A 15,000-nucleotide genomic window follows, 5' to 3' on the forward strand; every position below is an offset into this window, starting at 1 on the left:
GCTGCTACCATCGTAGCAGCATGTATAAGAGCCGAAATCGGGGTAGGACCCTCCATAGCATCAGGTAACCATACATGAAGAGGAAATTGAGCAGATTTAGCAACTGCACCTGCAAATAATAGGACGGCGCACAAAGTAACAAATAATAAATTAACCTCATTATTATAAATCAAGTTATTGAATATTTTAAATAAATCCCGAAATTCAAAACTCCCTGTTGTCCAATAAAGACCTAAAATCCCTAATAATAAACCAAAATCCCCCACGCGATTAGTTACAAATGCCTTTTGACAAGCATTTGCCGCAGTAGGTCGAGTGAACCAAAAACCTATTAATAGATAAGAACACATTCCAACCAATTCCCAAAAAATATAAATTTGGATCAAATTCGAACTAGTAACTAATCCCAACATTGACGTATTGAACAAACTCATATACGCAAAAAATCTCAAATATCCTTGATCGTGAGACATATAATTGTCACTATAAATAAGAACCATAATTCCAACAGTCGTGATTAATATTGACATAATACAAGTAAGTGGATCGATCAAGTAGCCCAACTCTAAAGAAAAAGCATTATTGATAGTCCAAGACCATACATATTGATAGATATAACTACTATTTATTTGATCAATAGATAGATAAACTGAAAAAATCATAACTATACTTAACAATAAAATACTCGGAAAAGACCACATACGTCGAAGGTTTTTGGTTGCGGTCGGAAAAAGTAGAAGTCCCACTCCTATTAAGATAGGAATTGGAAGTGAGATGAAAGGTATGATCCATGAATATTGATACGTATATTCCATAAAAAAAGTATATTTAATTCCTAATTAATTTTTCTGATTCACCAGCTCTTATCTCTTTTCAAAAGGATCAGTTAATAAAAAATTTGAATATCCAAAACTGAAATCGAATTTTCTTTTTCTAGTCTTAATTATTCTTAATTTTTTGCCAAATACTTAAAATATTTCAAGTCAGGAAGTTAGAATTGTTCAAATAAGATGATCCACTGAAACTATTAATGAACACACCTATTTATTTTAAGTAAAATTTTTTGACAATATAGAAACTGCAAATTTTCTTTATTATTATTATTTAGTATGCATTACAAAAATTTCCCGCTATAGAGCGGGAAGGAATAATTAGACGAAAAACACTATTTAATTTTGGTATCAATCATAAAAAAGCCAGTCTACAAGTGGATCCAGTAAAATAAGACTTCTTTGTATTAAATTCGTTTATTACGAATCATTAAACAATTCATTTTTTTTTTACAAAATAACATTTTATATATTTTTTTTGTTTCTAATCGAATAATTTTTCATTTTGATAGCTATATTAGGAGTATACTATAATTTATAGAAAAAATGGATAATAAATAGTAAAGAACAATTCCTTTTGAACACTAGATGTCTTTCACATCCAATTATAGTAATGAATAATCAATTCTAATTTTTTAATGGCAGTTCCAAAAAAGCGCACTTCTATATCAAAAAAACGGATTCGGAAAAATATTTGGAAAAGCAAAGGGCGTCGGGCAGCGTTGAAAGCTTTTTCGCTATCACAATCTATTTCAACGAGGAAGTCACAAAGTTTTGTTTTTGAGAAAAATCAACTAAATAATGAAAGATTGGAAGAATCAGAATCGGTTTGACTCAAAAAAAAGTCTAGTAGAAGTTCGTTTATAATTTTGATTATTTAAATAAATTTTTTTTTATATTATAATAATTTATTATTATATATTATTATATAAATAATAAATAATTGAATAATGTAATGTAAATTTATTAAAAAAAAATTATCACTAAAAAATATAGATTCAAATAAAAATAAACATTTTTTTTATCAAAGCAATTATTGGAATTTCCTAATGTTTTGAGCGGATGAATATGAAATTCCTTTTTTTAGGGTATGTAAAAAAAATAAAAAATCTTTTGTTTACTCAATTATAAAATTGAAAATGGTATTTTTTTCTTGTTCAAAGAATCAAAAGAAATACACGGGTTGACCTTTCTTTTTCATATCTTTGTTTTATCATTTTCGGGATGGGGAAAATACGAATCCCCATCGCCCCAATAAACGAAAAAGTTTTTATTGATTTTTTATTTTATTATATATTTTCTATATTCTAGAATATAGAAAATATATAATATCTAATCAAATAGTAAACTGAAATTCTTTATTAAAAATTTAATGAGACGTTAAAATGATGACATTAGTGGATTAAGTTAAAACCGTATTTTTTCATTCTATGAACCCTTATTTCTTTTCTCGAAATCATTATTACTATTATAGAATATATCCCACCGAATACATAATGAAATTGGTTTGCAAAATCCTCTAAAATCAAACTATTATTAAATTAATAAAATTTATTCTAATTATATTTTTTCAATCTCGACGAGTGAATAATAATAGGTTATTATGATTTCGAGAAAGCCGCTATGGTGAAATCGGTAGACACGCTGCTCTTAGGAAGCAGTGCTAGAGCATCTCGGTTCGAGTCCGAGTAGCGGCATGCCATTTTATATTATAAAACAAGTTCTATAATATAATTAATTCACGTCCCCGATATTAATTCAAATAATTGAATTGAGGGACCTTTTTAAATTTTTTTTATGATATTTTCAACTTTAGAGCATATATTAACTCATATATCTTTTTCGGTCATTTCAACTGTCATTACAATTCATTTGATAACCTTATTCGTCGATGAAACCGTAGGACTCTATGCTTCGTCAGAAAAGGGCATGATAGCTACTTTTTTCTGTATAACAGGATTATTAGTTACTCGTTGGATTTATTTGAGGCATTTACCATTAAGTGATTTATATGAATCATTACTATTTCTTTCATGGGGTTTCTCCATTATTCATCTATTTACGTATTTTAAAAAATATAAAAACCATTTAAGTGTAAGCGCAATAACTGCACCAAGTACTATTTTTACCCAAGGTTTTGCTACTTCAGGTTTTTTAACTGAAATGCATCAATCCCCACTATTAGTTCCCGCTCTCCAATCTCATTGGTTAATGATGCACGTAAGTATGATGGTATTGGGTTATGCATCTCTTTTATGTGGATCATTATTTTCAGTAGCTCTTATAGTGATTACATTTCAAAACTCTATAAGAATTTTTGGTAAAAACAATCATTTATTAAATGCGTTATTTTCCTTTGATGAGATCCAATACATGAACGAAGAGAACAATGTTTTAAGAAACACTTATTTTTTTTCTTATAATAATTATTATAAGTCTCAACTGATTCAACAATTAGATCATTGGAGTTATCGTATTATTAGTCTAGGGTTTATCTTTTTAAGCATAGGTATTCTTTCAGGGGCCGTATGGGCTAATGAGACATGGGGATCGTATTGGAATTGGGATCCAAAAGAAACTTGGGCATTTATTACTTGGACCATATTCGCAATTTATTTACATATGCGAACAAATAAAAATTTTGAAGGTGTAAATTCTGCAATTGTGGCCTCTATGGGTTTTCTTATAATTTGGATATGCTATTTTGGGGTCAATCTATTAGGGATAGGGCTACATAGTTATGGTTCATTTACATTAACATCTAATTGAATGAATTCAAGAAAGGGCCTGACGAACACAAACACGGGAGAGTATAGATAAGAAAACTGTGTGTAAGACATCGAGAACCCTTTGAATCACTACATTACTTGATTCAAATGGTTCTCACAAAACCCAAATGTATGAGGAAGTCCAATTCATTTTTTTATTTAACTTAAGATTAAGAAAAAAGACTTCTTTTTTTATTGTGCAACGAACGATTAAAAAAAAATTATTAATTATTATATTATTGCTGTTTTATTTTTTTTCCGAAAACTATCTAGCAAAATAATTAGATAAAAGAGCTTCGACCTTGTCAACTGATAGTGAGAAAACAAAATCTGGATAAATACCAATACCTATGACAGGTATAAGGATAGAGATCGCAACAAACAACTCTCGTGGTCCCGAATCAAAAAAATAAGAATTTTGAACATTAAAAAGCTTGTATCCATAGAACATCTGGCGTAACATAGATAATAAATAAATGGGAGTTAATATGATTCCAATTGCCATTACCAAAGTAATTAGTATTTTTGTCATTAAAAGATATTTTTGGCTGGTAATTATTCCAAAAAAGACTATTAATTCTGCAACAAAACCGCTCATACCCGGCAATGCAAGGGAAGCCATCGATAAGATACTAAAAGTCGTGAATATTTTTGGAATTGGAATAGCCATTCCGCCCATTTCATCGAGATAAACAAGACGTATTCTATCATAACTTGTTCCCGCCAAGAAAAAAAGCGCAGCGCCAATAAATCCATGAGAGATTATTTGTAAAATAGCTCCATTGAGTCCCGTATCGCTTATAGAACAAATTCCTATAATTATGAAACCCATATGAGAGACGGAGGAATAAGCGATTCTTTTTTTTAAATTGCGTTGACCCGAAGATGTTGAAGCTGCATAGATTATTTGAATTATACCTACTATGATCAACCAGGGTGAAAAAATAGAATGGGCGTGGGGTAATAATTCCATATTGATCCGAACCAATCCATATGCTCCCATTTTTAATAAGATTCCGGCTAGAAGCATACAAGTACTGTAATGTGCCTCTCCGTGGGTATCTGGTAACCATGTATGTAAGGGTATAATCGGTGATTTGACAGCAAAAGCAATAAGAAATCCGATATAGAATATTATTTCCAGTGCTATAGGATACGATTGATTAGCCGATGTTTCAAAATTTAAAGTTGGTTCATTAGAACCATATAAACCGATACCCAGAACTCCCATTAACAAAAAAATGGAACCTCCCGCAGTGTACAAAATAAACTTTGTAGCTGAATACAACCGTTTCTTTCCTCCCCACATCGATAGAAGTAGATAAACGGGAATTAATTCTAACTCCCACATGATAAAAAATAGTAAAAGGTCTCGAGCAGAAAATGATCCTATTTGACCGCTATACATTGCTAACATTAGAAAATGGAATAATCGGGAATCTCGAGTAACTGGCCAAGCCGCTAAAGTAGCTAAAGTGGTGATAAACCCCGTCAGTAAAATGGGTCCTATGGAAAGTCCATCGATTCCCAATCTCCAGTAAAAATCCAAAAAAGGGATCCATTTATAATCCTCTGTCAGTTGGATTAATGGATCGTCTAATTCGAAATGATAACAAAATGCATAGGTTGTTAGAAGGAGCTCGAGTACACAGATACATATCGTATACCATCTCATTACTTTATTTCCTCTATGAGGGAAAAAGAGAAGTAATAAACCCGCAAATATTGGAAAAACTATAACTGTTGTTAACCAAGGAAAATAATTCGTAGTAAAAACAAGATACACTTGGACTAAAAAAACCCATGTTCGAAAATGAAATAAAAAAAAATATATATATGTATATTTATTTTCGAGCACGAGTTTTTGTCGGTAAAAAAGAAATCAAATGGATTCAAGGGGGCTTTTCGAGAACGTATCAATAAGCTAGACCCATGCTTCGAGTTGTTTCATGCCATAAATAAACGCGAACACTCAAGAAATCCGTCGGACAGGCAGATTCACATCTCTTACAACCAACACAGTCTTCTGTTCTTGGAGCCGAAGCTATTTGCTTAGCTTTACATCCGCCCCAAGGTATCATTTCTAATACATCTGTGGGGCAAGCTCGGACACATTGAGTACACCCTATACATGTATCATAAATCTTTACTGAATGTGACATTGGATCTAGAATTCTTTTTTAAGACTATAAATTTTCGATCGAGTAAATTTGTAAATGAATTATATATTTAGATACCAGATGAGTCAATAATTGATCAGAATTTTTATAATCAATCTACTTTCAGATTAACTCATGCGATAGGACCAAGATACTTTGATTTTTTACGTTTTCGCAAACATGATCATGAATTACGTATCATACAGATAATTTGACTTGATGAATATCAGAATTTATCCGATAAATAAATACTACTTATTCAACAAATTCGATTGATTGATACGAGTTGATTTTCTGTTACGATAAATTGACGAAACAATAGCTGGGCCAATAGCTGCTTCAGCGGCTGCAATAGCTATAACAAAAATTGAGAAAATATTCCCTTTTAATTGGCGACTATCAAAAAAATCAGAAAATGTTACGAAATTCATATTAACTGCATTCAGTATAAGCTCAAGACACATAAGGGCCCTAACCATATTTCGGCTCGTGATCAATCCATAGATACCGATAGAAAATAAATAGGCACTTAGAATAAGTACATGTTCGAGCATGATTGACCAACTCCTTATCAATTCCGATTCATTTCAATATGAACAAAAATGTAATAGATTCAATTCAATTGACAAAAAAAAAGTACAGAACAAGGGAATATATTGGTAATCGATCGAATAAAAGAATTTTTATTTTAGACAGAAACAATCTTCAAATAGAATTGAAGGGGAATGTGTGCGATAACATAGAACAAAGTTTAATTTATGCTATTTCTAACTAAAGATTTATTACTGGCGAGCCACGGCAATTGCGCCGATCAAAGCAGCTAAAAGAATGATCGAAATTAGTTCAAATGGAAGAAAAAAATATGTTGATAAATGAATTCCAATTTGTTGACTATTACTTATTAAATCTGGCTCTAGAATCTGGTTTGATCTTGTAGTCCAAATAATCCCATACCATGACGTATCTACAATAGTAGTCATTAGTGAAACAAAAATACTTGTACAAACCAGAAAAGTAACTCCATTCCCAACGGTCCAAAGATTCAAATCTTTGGAATATTCTGAACCCTTCATGAACATCACAGCAAATATGATTAAAACATTTATAGCTCCCACGTAAATAAGGAGTTGCGCGGCAGCTACAAACTGGGCGTTTGCTAAAATATAGAATAAGGATATAGAAACAAGAACCAGTCCCAACGAAAAAGCAGAATAAATGGAGTTATTAAATAATAGTACTCCCATACTTCCTAAAATAAGACCTGATCCCAACAAGACTACAAGAAAATCATGTATCGGTCCAGGCAAATCCATTATATGTAGTAAAAAAAGAGATAAAAAAATCTAAATGTTTTTCATGACCTTATTGATCTGACCAGGAAAAAAAATGGATAATCAATTCCTAATTAAATCTTAGGGGGTGTGAATTAATGTAGGTACAGTTATTGTATTAATCTTAGTCTTGATCTGAAAGAGTATAGTAGATTGAAACTATATATTTGGAAATATATAGTTTCAATCTAAATTAAGCTGCAATTCTCATGAATCAATAGTTTGTATTTGTAGGTAGTGATCAAACAAACAAAACGAAAGAAACCTCATTTCTTTAGATCAAAACGGAACCTTAGTAATTTCCAATTACTCTTTAATCAAGGGATTTACTTATTTTAGACTTCAATTTGAGGCGAATTCAGAATTGTTCTAATTGTATAATCATCAACTACTGACATTGGTAAACGACCCAAAGAAATTTGATTATAATTCAATTCGTGACGATCATAAGTAGAAAGTTCATATTCTTCAGTCATTGATAAACAATTTGTTGGACAATATTCAACGCAGTTACCACAAAATATACAGATCCCGAAATCAATACTGTAATTAAGCAATCGTTTCTTTCGAATATCTGTTTCCAATTTCCAATCAACAACGGGGAGATCTATAGGACATACACGAACACATACTTCACAAGCAATGCATTTATCAAATTCAAAATGGATTCGACCGCGGAAACGCTCCGATGCGATTAATTTTTCGTAAGGATATTGAATAGTTACAGGCAAACGATTTGCATGGGATAAAGTAATCATGAAACCCTGACCAATGTACCTTGCAGCTCGTACTGTTTGTTGACCATAATTCATGAACCCAGTTACCATAGGGAACATATTGTAATATCTCTAAAGAATTTTATGTTTGTTTCTTTCTCTTGTTTGAGCAAGTCGTGAATATAGAATATGGTATTCCTTTACAGTGAAAAGAGTTGAAAGGAAGTTGTTAATAATAGATTACCAAGAGATATAGGTAAAAGAAATTTCCATCCGAGATTTAATAGTTGGTCTATTCTTAGTCGGGGTAAAGTCCATCTTGTTGCTATAGAAATGAACAAGAATAAATAAGTTTTAGCTAATGTAATAAAGATACTAATTGTCATTCCAAAGACTTCATACGCTTTATTTATTTCAAAAAGTTCATAACCGAATATGTATGGAATAGAGATATCCCAACCACCCAAGTAAAGAACCGTTACAAATAACGAAGAAACTAATAGATTTAGATAGGAAGCAACATAAAATAAACCAAATTTGATACCCGAATACTCGGTTTGATAACCCGCTACTAATTCTTCTTCCGCTTCTGGTAAATCAAAAGGTAATCTCTCGCATTCTGCTAAGGAAGAAATTAGAAAAATAACAAACCCTATAGGTTGACGCCACAAATTCCACCCCCAAAAACCATACTTTGATTGAGCCTCAACTATATCAACTGTACTCGAACTGTTAGATAATCATAGTCGGTAATAACATCACTGTTCTCATCGCTATTACAGAACCGTACATGAGATTTTCACCTCATACGGCTCCTTGAGGGCCATAAATAAATCTAAGGAGCGTGTCGGGATTATTTATCTTAATATGTCTTTTTTGTAGAAGAGTATAGGATAAAAATCTATCGTGTGGCCCCCAATTAACCCAATAGAATTCTGTCTGTTCTAATAATAAAGAAAAAAGGTACTTCTGAATTGATCTCATCCTTTAATAAAAAAAAAATTCTTTGTTGAGTAATAACTTAATTCTTCACTAAAATACTATTGATTATAAATATCAATAACCCATCGTTTTCACTTACGAAAAAAACAAATTGGCTATTCCATTAGTTCATGAATTCGGACACGAATTCTATCTCGATGAATAGGGAGATAGGAAAGAAATGAATATAGGAATAGATGGAGATAAGAAACAATACAAAAGATCTCTTTTTTTGTTGTAATTGGATTCTTTCAATTTGTTTTTTTCGTTCCTATTCTTCTTTCTGAGAAAAAGGGGACTTACTAAATAAGGGATTATTTCGTTTCCGATAGTTATTTATTTAATGGGTGGATAGGCGCATACTCTGGATCGGAATCGTGGGGAGTACTGCCTGATCATTTCTACAAACTTAAAGCCCCAATTCGTATTCTTTTTATATTATGCATTTTGCAAAAATGTCCTTCTCTCTCTTTTGGATAATTTGGAAAATCTCCATTACTAATCCTTTGTATATCTTGGTGTTTCTAACCATCCACTCATTTTTGCTCAATCAGCCGTGTTATGGTAATACATATATGTTAGTACATCCAAATAATAGTGAAAACTCGATCCGATTGATCTTTTGAGTCCGCTTCAAGACAGGATAACTAGTCAACCAATCTTGGGATAAAGGCTCTCTTGCGCCTATGTTTATTTCTGCTTAACTCTTATACATAGAAAATGAGACTCAATATTTTGACTGCTAATTTTTATTTATCTAAGCTGTTTTCTTTCACTCATATAACTATCTGATTTAGTTCATTAATCCGAATAATGAATATAAAAATGAAGATATCTATTCATCACCCCTTTTCTCAAAAAAAAAGGGGGGAGAAGTTTATGTCTCAACGAATCACACGTAGAGATATTGATAATACACATAGAGTTAATGGTATTTCATAACTAATTGATTGAGCAGCAGCTCGTAGACCACCTAAAAAGGAATATTTATTATTGGATCCATATCCTGACATAAGAAGGCCGATGGGAGCAACACTTGAAATGGCAATCCATAAAAAAACACCGATCTGCAGATCTGCTAAAACAAGGCGATAACCAAAAGGAATTACTGAATAGCTTAGTAAAATTGATATGACTGCTATGGATGGTCCGATACTGAATAAACGCGTATCACCTCTAGATGGAAGCAGATTTTCTTTAAAAAGTAGTTTTGTGCCATCTGCTAAAGCTTGAAGAACTCCCAAAGGACCAGCATATTCAGGTCCAATACGTTGTTGTATCCCGGCGGATATTTCTCTTTCTAACCATACAATTACTAGTACGCCGATTGTGATTCCCAATACAGTAGTCAAAATAGGGACAAGCACCCATAGAATTCCATAGACTTCTTTTAAGAATTCCAATCTCGAAAAAGAATTGATATCTTGGACTTGTGATGTATCAATTATCATTTTAACGATCAACTTCTCCCATAATGATATCTATGCTACCTAGTATTGTCATAATATCAGCCAATTTCATTCTTTTAACTAACTGAGGAAGAATTTGCAAATTGATAAAACCCGGCGGGCGAATTTTCCATCTCCAAGGAAAACCACCCTGATCCCCTATCAAAAAAATGCCCAATTCCCCTTTTGGGGCTTCGACTCTCACATAAAGTTCTTGTTTCGCCAATTCAAAAGTTGGCGAAGGTTTTTTACTAATGAATCGATAGTCAAAGTCATTCCATTCCGGAGACTGTCCTCGATCAAAAGATCGTATTTCTAAATTTTCATAAGGTCCCCCTGGAATTCCTTCCAAAGCTTGTTGAATAATTTTTATGGATTCCGTCATCTCACCAAGTCTGACTAAATAACGAGCTAATGAATCTCCTTCTTTTTGCCACTGAACTTCCCAATCAAATTCGTCATAACACTCATAATGATCAACTTTACGAAGATCCCATGGTATTCCGGAAGCTCGCAGCATTGGTCCTGATAACCCCCAATTTATTACCTCTTCTCCAGAAATAATGCCTACTCCCTCAACTCGTTCTAAAAAAATAGGATTTTGTGTAATAAGTTTTTGATATTCAGCAACCGCTGTCAAAAAATAATCGCAGAAATCCAAACATTTATCTATCCATCCATGAGGTAGATCAGCCGCGACTCCCCCGATACGAAAATAATTATGCATCATTCTCATACCGGTGGCTGCTTCGAATAGATCATATACTAATTCTCTTTCTCTGAAAATATAGAAGAAGGGAGTCTGTGCGCCAATATCCGCCATAAAAGGGCCAAGCCATAACAGATGAGAAGCTATACGACTCAATTCCAACATAATTACTCTGATATAGCTGGCTCTTTTAGGTACTTGAATATTTCCCAACAGTTCTGGACCATTTACAGTTATTGCTTCTGTAAACATAGTAGCTAAATAATCCCAACGTGTTACATAAGGTAGATATTGTATAATTGTTCGGTTTTCTGCAATTTTTTCCATCCCTCTGTGTAAATAACCCAATATTGGTTCACAGTCAATAACATCTTCACCATCCAAAGTAAGGATGAGTCGAAGAACACCGTGCATTGATGGGTGGTGAGGTCCCATATTGACTATCATGAGGTCTTTTCTTGTAGCTGGTCCATTCATAAGTTTTTCCTCGATTCAGCTTTCCATGAATTGCTGAAAATGCAAATAAGTTCATAAAAATTCAAGATCTAATAAATCAAATAATTAAAAATTACTTTTAAAATTACTGAGTTTTTGACTCCCGAATATCCAATTGATTAATTAATTCTTTATAACGCATTTTATTTATCTTTGATAAATAAGAAAGTAATCGTTGGCGTTTTCCGAGAATTTTACGTAGACCTCTTTGAGATAAATAGTCTTTTTTGTGCAATTCCAAATGAGAAGTAAGTCTTCGTATCTTATTGGTGAAACTGACTACTTGAAATTCAACGGATCCTCCATTTTCTTTTTTTTCTTCTTGCGAAATAACTGAGCTGAATGAATTTTTTACCATAAAATGAAATCTCCTTAGCCTCCTTTTTTTATTGTTTTATAAATTATTATTGATCAGTAATAATAATGTTACTAATTTTAATTTGATATACACAATAATCTTAATTTGATTACGAATTTCTATTCTTTTTTTTTTTTTAATAAAATTTTGCAATCCAATTTGAAAAAATTGGATTCAGATAGGTATACAAAAGGCTGGTATATTTCTGCACGCACAAAAAATATTTATACTTAAAACTTCAATTAAAAATGAAATAAGAATATTTTATTGATTCATTTCTAAATCGAATAGAGACGCCATTGAATTAAATTAATATCATCTATCAGAATCTAAGACAGTGCCATATGTGTATTTCTTTGTCTTCATATACCATATAAGGTACGGCCAATATAGGAAAAATGTAGCATTAACGAATTTTCAATTGTGGATACATATGGATCCTTAGCATACTAAAACGACTGCTATTATTGGTATCAAACCAATAACGATTCATACAAGCTAAATCTTCTAATCGATAATTGGGCCACAAAAAGAACTTGAATTTATTTAGTTTATTTTTATATCTATCAAGATGTTTGCTTCTTTTATCTAAAACTTGATCATGAGTTTTTACCTTATTTGCATTGTAAAATCCTGTATTTCTATGGATATCATTTCTATTCCCAGAATTGAAACAAATTAGAATTCTGAACTCTCTACGACCTCTAGGGGATAAGATATTTTCCGGAACAAGCAAATCATAATGATTGCTGGTTCTATTTTCATTCGTTTTTTGATGTATTGCAATGGATTCAGCAAAACTCTTCTTATAAGGATAGCCTTTTTCTTGATATCTTTGATTAATTTGGTACTTATTCTTATGAACTAATGAAATACCTATGGTTTGAGACATAATAAATTGTCCATCATTTTCTACAGACAGACGAACAGGTTCGATAATAAATATTCCCCCTTTTAAGAATTCTTTATGAAACTGGAACTGCTTGGGAACTATCAGCATCTCCAGATTTATTTCTCCTCTTTCGATAGAGGATATAGTAATTTTTATGGGATTTATCAGTCTAAGCAGGAGACAATATACGTTGATGTTATTCATCAGTTTGCCAGTTAAGGAATTCTCCCATCTCAATTGAAAAATAAAATAGTTGTTTACGAAGGAATCAAACAGGGCTTCCATGTTTTTCTTGGATTTTTTTTTCTTTCTACGTTTTTTCACATCTGCTTCCGCGGAATCTTTTTCAAGATCTTTTTTTTGGTTTGATAAAACTGAGTCACGATTCTTTTCGTCCACAACTTCCTTTTTTCCTTTATTTCCATTTTCTAAAAAAAGAGGTTTTTTCTTCGCTGATATTAAAGGAGATCCTTTTTTCTTTCCAATTAGTTTTTCATTTTGACTAATAATGAAATTTTTATTCAAATTTAAAAGAAGTGATTTGATTGGTATGATCCACGGATTAATCTTATATGCATTATAAAGTATCAAAAATTCTGGAAAGAACCAAAGTTCCAGATTCGATATGGAACGACTTAGTATTTCTTCATTCATTCTCATCCAATCAAAAACAAAAAAGATTTTTTTTTTATTGTTCAATGGGTTGATTTCTTGATTCATTGTGAGATAAGAAAAATCTTTCTTATCGATTTTTTCAATTAGTTGAAAACTATTACCCCCAGTTTTAGTATTTTGATTACTGTTTGTGTCAGTTTCAATATTGATCCAGGCTCTAATATCGGCCTTATTTTTAAGACCAAAATGCAGCATTCTCCAATCAAAATATTTTCTATCCAGATTTTTTTCCCGATCTATAATATAATTATCTATTAGATAATTATTGATAGGGATATCCGTTAGTATATCAAAAAATTTCCATTTATCTGTGTTGTACTTAGACGAACTTTCTTGATTATTTTTTACTTGCACTGTTAATTCATAAATAGATGAATCTTTATTATCTTCATAATTAATGGATTTATATGATAAAAGATCATATATATATTTTTTTAGAATATTATCGTTTTTATTTGGTAATGAGTAGCGGGTTTCAAAATCATTTTGTTTTTTGTAATCAATTAATCTGTTTTGTTCATATGAATAACATTGTTTAAAATCTTTATTTTTGACCATACGATCTTTCTTTACTCTATTTCGCCATTTTTGTGGGAATAATTTTTCCCATCTAATTGGATATAAATCATAGTGATAATGACCCCTTAACCAGTTTTTCCATTCATTCATCATTGCAGAATTTTGAAGATTCTTTTGTTTTAAGTCGGGATGGAATATTTCGTGTGCTCCAACAACTTTACCAAAATAATCCTGTATTTCATTTTTAAGAAAAAGAGATGTTCCGTGATATTGAAACACAGGTCTTAACTTAGATAAGTTAATAAGTTGGGTTTGTGATAATTTGTAAAATAAATATGCTTGTGACAAGTATGATAAGTCCCCAAAGACCTTTCTATTCTTATTACTAATATTGGAAAGTGACTTTTTTATAGTTGAAATAAAGTAAATGAAACTTTGATTTGTTTTATCAATTCTTTCTTCATTTGCTTCATTATTGGAAATGGATTTAGTCATTTTTTTTTTTATTGAATCAATAAAAAGTTGACCATTAATCCTCGGGATATTCATAATACGTTGAAAGATAGCTATGTATATGTTTTCAACGAAAAATTTTAGAAAATGATGCGATTTACGAATTAATCGTACATTTCTTTTTTTTAATATCTTTAAAAGATTTTTCGGAGATTCTAATATATCACTTATTTTGTTAGGACTAATATTTAGTTCTAGCTTTAGAATCGCGTTTTTCGTGTCTTTTCTAATTTTTTCAATTTGTTTTAGTATGGTGTTTGTTCTATCAGTCCGATCTTTGATCGTTGTTTCTATCAACGAAAAAGTTCTCCGATCCATAGATTGAATTATAATGGACGAGTCTTGGATCATTCGATTACGTATTATCAAATTTTTTTCTTCATTCAACTCGGATATTTCTTTCAATTCAACTAATCGAGTTGGGTTTCTTTGTGAAAGGTTTTTGATGACCCGTTTTTTTGTTTCGTTTAATATATTTATAAACACGTTTAGTCTTTTTTTTAAAACTCTTCGAGTCCTTTTTTTAATTTGTTTTTCGACTTTTGTTATTAAACCCGGTTCAAAAAACGAACCGTCTTTTCGGGGAGAACCAAAAGGCATTTCAGC

General features: G+C 31.4%; 12 protein-coding genes and 1 non-coding gene across 13 annotated transcripts in view; 3 read left to right on the forward strand and 10 right to left on the reverse strand. All coding sequences in view use genetic code 11, as the record gives it.

Moving 5' to 3' along the window:
• ndhF (NADH dehydrogenase subunit 5) overlaps positions 1-815 on the reverse strand; it is a 2,247-nt gene extending 1,432 nt beyond the window's left edge. The window contains exon 1 of the mRNA in view: positions 1-815. This exon is cut by the window's left edge and continues 1,432 nt beyond it. Coding sequence (YP_009505127.1) covers positions 1-815 — 815 coding nt within the window.
• A 653-nt stretch (positions 816-1,468) lies between these two features.
• On the forward strand, positions 1,469-1,663 carry rpl32 (ribosomal protein L32). The gene has a single exon. The coding sequence runs from the start codon at positions 1,469-1,471 to the stop codon at positions 1,661-1,663; it is 195 nt and encodes a 64-aa protein (YP_009505128.1).
• Positions 1,664-2,447: 784 nt separating this feature from the next.
• On the forward strand, positions 2,448-2,527 carry trnL-TAG. Its single transcript has one exon. It is a non-coding gene; the product is annotated as a tRNA-Leu (tRNA).
• Positions 2,528-2,627: 100 nt separating this feature from the next.
• On the forward strand, positions 2,628-3,599 carry ccsA (cytochrome c biogenesis protein). Its single transcript has one exon. It carries the CDS (start codon positions 2,628-2,630, stop codon positions 3,597-3,599), a length of 972 nt encoding a protein of 323 aa, YP_009505129.1.
• A 264-nt stretch (positions 3,600-3,863) lies between these two features.
• On the reverse strand, positions 3,864-5,273 carry ndhD (NADH dehydrogenase subunit 4). The gene has a single exon. The coding sequence runs from the start codon at positions 5,271-5,273 to the stop codon at positions 3,864-3,866; it is 1,410 nt and encodes a 469-aa protein (YP_009505130.1).
• A 241-nt stretch (positions 5,274-5,514) lies between these two features.
• psaC (photosystem I subunit VII) lies at positions 5,515-5,760 on the reverse strand. The gene has a single exon. The coding sequence runs from the start codon at positions 5,758-5,760 to the stop codon at positions 5,515-5,517; it is 246 nt and encodes an 81-aa protein (YP_009505131.1).
• A 248-nt stretch (positions 5,761-6,008) lies between these two features.
• Positions 6,009-6,311, reverse strand: ndhE (NADH dehydrogenase subunit 4L). Its single transcript has one exon. The coding sequence runs from the start codon at positions 6,309-6,311 to the stop codon at positions 6,009-6,011; it is 303 nt and encodes a 100-aa protein (YP_009505132.1).
• Positions 6,312-6,539: 228 nt separating this feature from the next.
• On the reverse strand, positions 6,540-7,070 carry ndhG (NADH dehydrogenase subunit 6). Its single transcript has one exon. The coding sequence runs from the start codon at positions 7,068-7,070 to the stop codon at positions 6,540-6,542; it is 531 nt and encodes a 176-aa protein (YP_009505133.1).
• Positions 7,071-7,423: 353 nt separating this feature from the next.
• ndhI (NADH dehydrogenase subunit I) lies at positions 7,424-7,924 on the reverse strand. Its single transcript has one exon. It carries the CDS (start codon positions 7,922-7,924, stop codon positions 7,424-7,426), a length of 501 nt encoding a protein of 166 aa, YP_009505134.1.
• Positions 7,925-8,004: 80 nt separating this feature from the next.
• ndhA (NADH dehydrogenase subunit 1) lies at positions 8,005-10,236 on the reverse strand. Its single transcript has 2 exons — positions 9,681-10,236; positions 8,005-8,543 (listed from the first exon to the last, which is right to left on the reverse strand). The coding sequence occupies exons 1-2, from the start codon at positions 10,234-10,236 to the stop codon at positions 8,005-8,007; spliced, it is 1,095 nt and encodes a 364-aa protein (YP_009505135.1).
• Position 10,237: 1 nt separating this feature from the next.
• On the reverse strand, positions 10,238-11,419 carry ndhH (NADH dehydrogenase subunit 7). Its single transcript has one exon. It carries the CDS (start codon positions 11,417-11,419, stop codon positions 10,238-10,240), a length of 1,182 nt encoding a protein of 393 aa, YP_009505136.1.
• Positions 11,420-11,522: 103 nt separating this feature from the next.
• On the reverse strand, positions 11,523-11,795 carry rps15 (ribosomal protein S15). Its single transcript has one exon. It carries the CDS (start codon positions 11,793-11,795, stop codon positions 11,523-11,525), a length of 273 nt encoding a protein of 90 aa, YP_009505137.1.
• A 406-nt stretch (positions 11,796-12,201) lies between these two features.
• Positions 12,202-14,376, reverse strand: ycf1. The gene is made up of 2 exons: positions 13,431-14,376; positions 12,202-13,376 (listed from the first exon to the last, which is right to left on the reverse strand). Exons 1-2 carry the CDS (start codon positions 14,374-14,376, stop codon positions 12,202-12,204), a joined length of 2,121 nt encoding a protein of 706 aa, YP_009505138.1.
• Between the last annotated feature and the right edge of the window lie 624 nt (positions 14,377-15,000).

This window comes from Cucurbita pepo, chloroplast (genome assembly GCF_057944985.1).
Source record: "Cucurbita pepo chloroplast, complete genome".
Classification (NCBI taxonomy): domain Eukaryota; kingdom Viridiplantae; phylum Streptophyta; class Magnoliopsida; order Cucurbitales; family Cucurbitaceae; genus Cucurbita; species Cucurbita pepo.